At 41.3% G+C, this 9,877-nt stretch overlaps 1 protein-coding gene across 1 annotated transcript; it reads left to right on the top strand.

Annotated features, from left to right (window-relative positions):
* Window positions 1-2,271: 2,271 nt before the first annotated feature.
* Window positions 2,272-3,894, top strand: LOC137935325 (protein DETOXIFICATION 49-like). The gene has a single exon (XM_068779997.1). The coding sequence runs from the start codon at window positions 2,272-2,274 to the stop codon at window positions 3,892-3,894; it is 1,623 nt and encodes a 540-aa protein (XP_068636098.1).
* Window positions 3,895-9,877: the final 5,983 nt, after the last annotated feature.

Here is a 9,877-nt window from a genome sequence, read left to right as displayed (position 1 = left end):
GTGTCGAGTTTTCGTTACCCGATGGTTCGACCGGCGTAGATGTAAAAAGACAGCGGAGGTGTCCTGGCCGGGATCGACGCCGCCATTTTTCGGCACGTGATTTTCCGATTGCAGCGTGTCGGGTGGCAGCCCTGCCTGCGACAGAGTAATAGACATTCTTGAAAGTTTTTATTTGTTCCTATTGATCTCTCGATATTACATGATGTGCCATTCCATCAAACCGCCATAATTCAATTATTTTGGTCTTCGAAGTTTCTGTTCGTAACGCCACCGTACTCACGTATCTCATGTGTATATGTTAGGACTCATTTCGATTCGCTTCGGGAAAAAAAAAGGATCGTCCACTATTAAAAAGAAGGTAAATATCAGATTTCAATAATCACAGCTTGTAGGGACGAGAGATTTCAGATTCAGGGATGGGACTCGCGGCAGTCTCATCCCTGGCAGTCTCATCCCTGGAGTCTTAACCTGGACCGAAGTTGTTGCGTCCATGGCTACTTTTGCCCAGACTTCGACTGCCGATGAACAAGTTCCTGGTGTCGGCAATTTGATTGTTTATAAAAGGGTAGGAGAATCCGCATTTTTTCCAAAGCAAACGTAGGAACGATTGAAAAATGATTAACACTGTTTGAATTGTTTTTGTCGTTTCTTGGATATGATTTACAAGCAATCTTAAATCACTGTTGTCAGTATTTGAAACGTAGAAAAATCTATGGATCTTCCAAGAACCAAATGGAACGAAACTCCAGAGAATAAGGAACACGGTTTGGATACTCCAGGTTTGAAATCATCCGGCTACTTTTCGTAAGACATCTTTCCGTGTTCGACAAGTCGGAGATGGTAACGTAATAACGTTTCGGACCAGCCACTGCGAGTGATCAGTCTTCCTGAAATATCACTTTCAGGTTAGCTTCTTTTACCAAATGGGTATAGACGATGTCACTTCCATGAACATTTGGCCAGTGGGAATTGTCCCCAATCTTGTTCGGAAGAAGGAAGAGGGTGGGAAACTTTAACTAGTGACTTCCGGCATCTATGACCAAAACAGTGTCGCTTGTGTCCACTGTGTCCCTAGACAGCCTCCTGCGTTCTCCCCCTTTGGGCCACATTCCTTATCAGTTAATGGACTTTTTTAAGTGTTTGACAAAATGCCTCCCTTGCCACGTACTACTAACACGACCGTCCTTGATACGAATTGCCTGAGGACGCTTTCAATCGTCGCATGCGCGTGTAACTCGCACATTCTCCACAGAAATAAGTGGGCTGGTCCCCTTGACGACGAGGGAAGGAAAAGCCAAGACTGACTTGTTCAAAATCGATACAGTACACAGTCGTGCTTTTGTCGTCTACCCAGTTTCTTCTGAGAGCAAATAAAGAATAACGGAAACGATCTTGAAGGGACCTTTCGGTTCCCAAACACCAAAACGTGTATTCAGCCCCGTAACCCAACCAGCGCCTTTTTCCAACGTGGACGATGAAGAGAATATGTAAAGAACAAGTTGTGTTTAGATTAGTTAAAAGTGAGAGTAGAAAGAGCTTGGACGGTTGAAGTTAAGTAAATTGGAGTCTGGGGGACGGTTTAGGTCATGCCACATCCTATCCTCCCACCACCGTCCACCAGTGGATGGATCTGGGTTTTTCTAATCGTGACTGGAGCCATCAAAAAGCCGTCCAGACCTCCAAAAGGCTACACATAACTCAAAATTCTTTTTAAGCTCGTCCACGCGTGGGCTACGAATTATACCCAGAAGAGGCCATTCACCTTGTTCAATCAACTCTCTTGTCCAGCTATCGCAGACAGCGGAGAGACTCTTTAACTCCCTGTATAGTAGATGGGAATTTTCCCTTAATTTTTGACTCGGATGATTCATTTGGATAGGGCCGGGATTTTAAAATCGGATGTTTTACGGCATTTATTTCCTTGTTTTAAAGGAGAGTGGAGATTTGAGAGGATTGATTAAGAGACGAAGTGGGAATCAGTTCGATTTTTGCATGCAGGCTTGAGGACGTCGCGTTCGATGATCATCGAGAGGAAGCGTCCAAAGAGACCCAAAGTGCAGAATGTCAGACTAAAATCTCTCTTTCTCCTTCTCGTTAGCCGAGCCGTCCTCCACAGATTCATTTAAAAAGGGATTCATTGGCCATCGCTTCTCATACCCATATCTCTCTTCTCTTTCTACCTCTCAGTCTCGACCAAACCCTCCGCCGCTCCGTCCAAGCCCTCAACACCACCAGATCATCCAAAAACCCAAGTCTCTCGAACACAACACCATGTGTAGGGCGACTTCGTCTCCTCTGCCTTGCAAATGCAATGCAGACCAGATTCTTCTTCCTTCGCCCCAACAACAAACCCAGGATCCTAACATTTGTACGCCTTTAATCCCAAAAACACCACAAAAAGAGGTCGAAGTCGTGGAGAGCTCGGCACCCAAAACCACCCATCTCTCTCTGGTTCTCGCTGAAGCCAAATCCATCGCCAATATAGCTCTTCCAATGATATTGACCGGTCTCTTGCTTTACTCTCGTTCCATGATTTCCATGCTCTTCCTGGGCCGACTAGGCGAGCTCGCCCTAGCTGGTGGGTCACTTGCTATAGGCTTCGCTAACATCACCGGCTATTCGATTCTCTCGGGCCTTGCCACGGGGATGGAACCCATATGCGGCCAGGCTTTTGGGGCTAAAAAGCTCACACTCATGGGACACTCCTTGCAGAGAACCATTCTTTTGCTTCTTTGTACTTGTATCCCTATCGGCCTTCTCTGGCTCAACATGCGACGAATTTTGCTTCTTTGCGGGCAAGACGATGACATCGCCAAAGAAGCTCAGTCCTACATTTTCTTTTCCCTTCCCGACCTTTTGGCTCAATCGTTTCTTCACCCTATTCGGATATACCTCCGAACCCAATCCATCACTCTGCCTTTAACATATTGTGCTGTACTCTCTATTCTTCTGCACATCCCCATCAACTACTTATTAGTTTCAGTCCTCGGTCTGGGTAACAGAGGGGTAGCTCTGGGTGGTGCTTGGACAAATATTAACCTTGTCATCTTCCTCATTATATACATCTCTTTCTCTGGCCTTCACAAGAAATCATGGGATGGCATCTCCTCGGAATGCCTCAAGGGGTGGAAAGCTTTATTAAATCTCGCAATACCCAGCTGCATTTCGGTGTGCTTGGAATGGTGGTGGTACGAAATTATGATCTTACTCTGTGGGTTGTTACTCAACCCCCAAGCAACAGTAGCTTCCATGGGGATTTTGATTCAAACCACGGCCTTAATCTACATTTTCCCGTCTTCTCTAAGCTTCGGGGTGTCAACTAGAGTGGGGAACGAATTGGGTGCTAATCGTCCTGAGAAAGCCAGACTGGCAGCAATCGTCGGCATTGCTTGCAGCTTCCTCCTGGGATTTTCCGCGCTATTTTTTGCTGTAATGGTGAGGAAATCTTGGGCCACTTTGTTCACCAAAGATGCTGACATTCTACGATTGACCAAAATGGTTTTACCAATAATCGGCCTTTGCGAACTTGGCAACTGTCCTCAGACCACGGGCTGCGGTGTTTTACGGGGGACTGCAAGACCAACAGTCGGAGCTAACATAAATTTGGGATCGTTTTACTTTGTAGGAATGCCTGTTGCATTGGGTCTCGGATTCTTTTTGGGTTACGACTTTAAGGGACTGTGGTTCGGCCTCTTGGCTGCTCAAAGCTCGTGCGTGGTTCTTATGTTACTTGTTCTTAGTGGAACCGATTGGGTACTGCAAGCTGAGAGAGCCAAGAAGCTAACTGGAGGGATTGCTGTTTGCGTTGAGACGGAGGAAGAAGCAGTGAAGGAGGTAGAGGACGTGGAGAATTTGAGTTTGCTTGGGTTGAAAAACCAGCAGTCGGCTGTTTAGGCCACACGTTTTCTTTCTTTCTAGTTTTTATGTATCTTTCTTTCTCCCTGCCCTTACCCTTTTTTCTTTTTTTTTTGTTTTTCTTTGTTTTTTTAATGTAAACTGTAAAGCAGATAATCCGCAGCTGTACTCTAATTGTAAAATGATTCGGGAAAACAATAGAAAGGAAACATTTTTTGACTTTCTTCTCTCCAAATTGAATTCGTAGGTGTTGTTGTTAGACAGAATATGTTCCTGATGCCGGCTGCGCTGACGACTCAGTCGTTGTTTAACTTTAAACGTCTTAACAGCTCAAACTCGATATTTAATTAAGGAAACTCGTATTCGCATGCCACCTCTTTGTACTCTAGTTACATGCACCGTCAACCTGCTCTTCGCTACCAACAAAATTGCTCTCCAGATCAATCTAAACGATTAGGAAGAAAGACTTTTCGAATTTTGTCGTCACTGTCTCTTCTCATTTTCACAAACTGGTCCGTCATCAATAAGTATGCACTGAAACAGAACTGAGAACTAATACACAGTGAACATTTAAGCAGCAATTGGGGTTGCTATCTCTTCTATAATGTAAACTTCGGCTGGCCACTGCATTAAGCATGCAACCTGTTCAAAACGAGATTAGATCCATGAAGCCCGTCTGCAGGCTCTATACCATGAAAATAGCATTAAAAAAACGAAAGCATTCTTTGGGAGAAGTATTGTTGTTACCATCCAGCTTGCCTGGAAGGGCAAAGACCACTAGCGGAGTACCTGCATCTCCATCTGTGAATCTGCTCTAGCCTTTTATAAATATTATTTTCCATGTGCAGCGATCATCTCATACGTAGGGTCCCATGAAGCTCCAGTCCTCGAATATCAAGAACACCTCTCCCTCATTCCGGCGATTCTTCGCTCCGGACAATCTCCATTTTTTTTTTTTTTTTTTTTTTAACTTCTCTTTCAATCGGCACACCTAATGAAAAAAAAAAAAAAAACTACGTGCCTATCGTATCTCAATGCCTAGTAATTTAATCTTAAGAGTGAAGAAAAAAAAAATCAATATCCGGCACAGTCGTTATATGCAATTATCGAGCAGTGGCAACACCTGGAGATGCATGAACTGACCGCTGACCTACAGTTGCAGCAGGAGCTGTTTGGGCGTGAGGTAGACTTCCATCGCTGGTCAGAGCTGTTTCCTGTAGCGTTGAAATTTGGCTGCTTCGAGCTATAGAGAGATCACAATCGACGGGTCCGTTTCTTGATTATTCAGCCTTTCGATTAGATTAAGAGCCCTTTCCAAATTTTAAATCTAATTCAATACGATCGAGATGAGTCAACTCGAAGGAAACAACAATCCCGGAGTAGATGCAGGATGGGGCTTTGCGAAACCGATGGTTAACAGTACTGTTAACATTTATTTCAGTCGAATAAAAAAAAAAACAGAAGAATGAAGAACAAACCAAGTAATTGACAGAATAGGGTTCCCAAGTTGTGTTTGTTTGTTCCAGTAAGAAGCTGGACTTGAACTGAATCCGAATCTCGTTTTGTCAGAACTCCAACCATTGGAATCAACCTGCGCTGTAGCTATATAGAAATGCAATTAGAGGGAGGTTATTATATAAACTAAATATTAAGTAAGTTCCTGAATTCGCATGTGAAGTAAGAGTTGGGAAGGATCCAATCCCTAGCGTTTTTTCCATTCTCTGGGATCCAGATAGATGTACGGTTTTCGGTCCTATTGCAGATTGCCACATTAGTATTTGTTGTTAATTTCCCGCTAGACAAAGACTTTCAGTTCAGAGCATCTTTCTATAACAACAAATCTTAAATTAATAAATGCATTTAGTCAACTCCAAGGCAGTGATCCCGGAGTAGATGCAGAATGGGGCTTGGCGAAGCCGTCTTAACAAAATTACGCATTGCTCATACACTTAACATCAGTTATGGCATGGGAACCGAGAAATAGAGAAAGGATCCAAGCCCAGGGGCGAATCAAAGAAGATTGATTGGGGGTAAAAAAAAACTGGTCAGAATCCAGGGAGTAAAAGATGGAAGTCAAAGGCATTTGTTTAAGGTGTCATGAAGGACAACGGCGGAGGTTTTTTTTCTTTTTTGTTGAGCTCTTCGATTAGATTAAGCGCCGGATTTTAAATAATAATAATAATAAAAAAAAAACCTCTTTGAATAGTTTAAGGGGCAGAAGAGCCTCGGACGAGAGAATGCGGCCTCGTGAAACCGTCTTTATTCTAGAAGTACTCGAGTATAGTGTTAGTTTTAATTTGATTATCCTATTTTATATAATTTAAAATGTATTTTTTTATAAATATGTTTTATTTTTTTATTTTTTTAGAGAAGGGGTAAGTTGATATCCGATGGGCATGAAGTTGGGGAGAATATGACGCGCGCGTGTCATGTGGTCGGTATGCGCTGCCGCCGGCTGAGGAGGCGTGCTCACAGGGTTGACTCATCGACCGGCCGGCCGGCTCACCAATTGCGGCACTTCCATTTTTTTTTATTTTTTGGTATGTGGACTGGGTCTTGTCTTTACTTTTTAGTCGTTTTAAGAAGTCCAATTGAATCGTGAAAGTGGGCCAGTCAAGCCCGCCTCTGCTCCGTGTCCGATTACTTCTTGTTCTCACGTTTCCGTCCGTCATCCCCACGGCTGGTGCCCGTCATCACTCGACACTCATTCAAATGATTCGGTCGTTTTCCGTCGGCGCCCTCCGAGGGAGACAAGACCTAGATCGCGTAAAATACGAGGCTAAACCCTGAACCACCGCTTCTCGCCCGATCCGGGAATGATGGGGAGATCGCATGCGCTGTTGCCGCCATTTTTGCCGTGATCGAGGCGCTAAACAGCGACCACCCCGATATTCTTTTTCTTTTGTTATGCTACTGTCTCATTAGTCCTTACTCCTTCGTGGTTACTCCTCCTTCAGGACTCCTGATACGGTGGTAGCTGTCCCTCTGGCTCTTCCTGACAAGATTACTGACTCTCAGTTCTTCCGAAAAACAGTTTCAGGGTACCGTCGTCTTTCAATCTCAACATACATGAAACTGAAATAGGAATCAGCTCTTGAAAATGTCCTTCCTCTTACAGGATTTGAAATGTCTTTCCCGAATGGAATGTCTGCAGGGGAATTGACAGGTGATGTCAGCTCTACATTGGGAAGAGGAGGCGTGCGAGGGAGTGTCGGTATTCCCGATCCCGAAGCGGATGTCGTCATCTTCTACTTCTCTCTCTCTTTCCTGTTTCGTGGGTCAGACATAAAACTTCGCTCCGCCGGGCGCGGCACAGCGCCACCAACCCACACATACAGTGCCCACAGAGACAGCGCCTGGCCGCACAAGCTACAGTTAGCACTGCGCACCAGTCGCGAACCACCCATTCGTTCTCATCCCATGCGCCCGCAAAGCCGTGACCCAATATCTAATGACTCATTGCCACGTGTATTCTTCATTTTTTAGTTTTTAAGTTTTAACTCACACGCAGTTTCCAAGCACTCCATCGACTCGCGGGTACAGAGTTCGACTTCCATTGTCGAGTCAGCTTAGCTCGTCCCTGTTCTCGCACTGTCTTGGTGTTTGACCATGCCTGCAGCCTCGCATGCGCTGCAAAGTTGGAAAAACCAAGAGGCGGACTTGTGTTGAAAGTAAGGTCTCTCTGTTTAACCCCCGCCATACACGTATCTCCAAGATCGACTTTCCATCGGTGGCCACGCGGTTGTTACTGTAGCAAGTTGGTTCTAGTGTGAAATCAAACCAAAGCAATTGATAAATAAATGAGATAATTCTTAGATTTGTGATGGCTAGTCCAGCAAAAACTCTCATTGAGATTTGAGAATAAGGTGATGGGTGTACGACCTCAAAGTGACCTGTCTGCCTTAATTGTTTCCATGTTTATTTTCTATTTTCTCCTAAATCATACCTTAAAACTATAATTGGTTTTTGTAGGTCCAGATCTACTAGATACTCGAAACTTCTAGATTTGGACAAAAAATTGAGATCTAGATGTTAGAAGTTTTGTCTAAAAAATTGGAAGTAAACGAGTATGAAATTTGGATTCAGGTCTATTAATCAGGTCAGGAAGAAAAAATCAAAAACCTAAATTTTGTGGTCAACTATATTAACTAATTGAACAAAACATAATGAAATTGCTTAAAATTTTTACTAAAAAATAAAAATATAAAAGTAAATATCACTACAAAAAAATGTCTTAATACGGTCAATTATTTGTCTACAAAAATCACTTTCACCCATAAAGGCAACTTTTGTTGGAGAAATTAATTTTTTTCACTAATTTTTAAAAAAATTTAAGGACAAATTTTATTTTTTCATGGAAAAAATGACATTTACTCGAGAAAATTAAAATCTGTTGACAAAAACCTTCTCACAAAATGGCAAGAATCTGAATTTTCCAACCAATGTTTTTTTCACTAATAAATATTTTTTGCCATTGGAAAAAATATTTATTAGCAGTAAATTTAAAGTTCGCTTTAGCGACGAAAAAAATTCATTGACAAATTATTTTAATTTTATTTGGTAAACTTTGATCAAATCATTTGGTGGCAAAGTTCTAATTTCAATGACAAATGTACATTAGTAGCGGATAAAATTAATTTCAGTGGTAAATAACTTATAGTTTTAATTTAACTTAAAAAATGAGTAACATAAGTTTATTAGTGAAACTAACATGTTTTGATAGTTATACAAGAAATTGCTCTGGAGAGATGATTGATCATACATTTTCATTGATCAATCATTTGGCTCTAATCATTATACTTGAGGCCTAATGATGATCGATCAAACGTTTTGCAAAGTTTGAAAAATATGAATGATAGATAATGCTTTATAGCCAATTATGAATCATACTTTATAGACTTGCTTGATAGCCTTTTGGATGATCTATTATGCCCATAAAGGATGATCGATCATGTTTTACAATTCTTGCCTCATAGCATTCTGGATGTCAATCATTCTCCATAAGGATCATTGATCATTTTGTACAAGCCTTGCCTTGTAGTATTCTGGATGATCGTCATGCACCATAAATGATGATTTATCATGCTATGCTTGAAGATTTGATTCATTCTAGACTTGAGTCAATGAGGAAGATTGAATGATTGATCGTATGTTTAAGTCAATGATCGACCATGCTTTTTTGCTGTGAATTAAGCTCCAAGAGTGGGCAAGGTCAAAACTAATTGCTTCTAAAATATTTTTATGAGATTTTAAAGAACAATTTTGTAAAACTATTTATGCTCCGATGCTCAAAAACATTCTTTTACATAAGAATTCAAATTTGGTTGGCTATCCACTTACATAGCTAGAGTTTTTTAGATTTTTTACAAAGTTTAGACTCTAGATCTTCAAGTCTTCAAGCTTTATTCTTTGTAGGTGCCTATTCAAAATGACTTTTTGATCCTTTAGTTTAAGGTCTTTTGTTTTGTTTTGACCTTGTTTTTGTGTCTTGAAGGAAACGTACATTTCTTCATCCTCGAATCCTTAATTTACAATATTTGTTTGTTACCTTAAGTTTTGTTATCATCAAAGTCAATGACTTGAGTCAACCTAGGTTAACAATCTCCCATTTTTTATAATAACAAAACTTAGCATACATCGTATTTTGTTTTAATCTATTCCCATAGTCTAAGCTAGACTTTTTCTCCTCCTTTTTGTCAACCATTAGAAAGAATAAGTAAATGACACACTAATGATGGTAAAGAGCTAAAATAAAAGGAATTTCATTGATTGCAAATTGTCTTACAAATGGGATATCATTATGATTTACAATTGATGTATTATTCATATCAGAAAACATCAAAATGCACTTGGAAACAAATATATACAAAGTATGTCAATCCTAGGTCAAAAAGAGTTATCGAATGGAACTAGAATCCTAAGCTCTACTCCTCAGGTGGAGGTGAAGATGGAATATCCTGAGCATATGCTAAAATGGTGTAAAGTAGTTCCTCCACTATAGTTTGTGCTGTTTTAATCTTAG

Source organism: Aristolochia californica, unplaced genomic scaffold (genome assembly GCF_029961685.1).
Source record: "Aristolochia californica isolate CCGP_79_NKW_82.1479 unplaced genomic scaffold, dmAriCali1.0.hap1 SCAF_6, whole genome shotgun sequence".
Taxonomy (NCBI): Eukaryota; Viridiplantae; Streptophyta; class Magnoliopsida; order Piperales; family Aristolochiaceae; genus Aristolochia; species Aristolochia californica.
Note: the sequence above shows the minus strand (reverse complement) of the source record. Positions and strands in the feature narration are given on the sequence as shown.

Coding starts and splice junctions, on each gene's coding strand:
- LOC137935325 (XM_068779997.1), top strand. CDS start 2,272: ATGTGTAGGGCGACTTCGTCTCCTCTGCCTTGCAAATGCAATGCAGAC.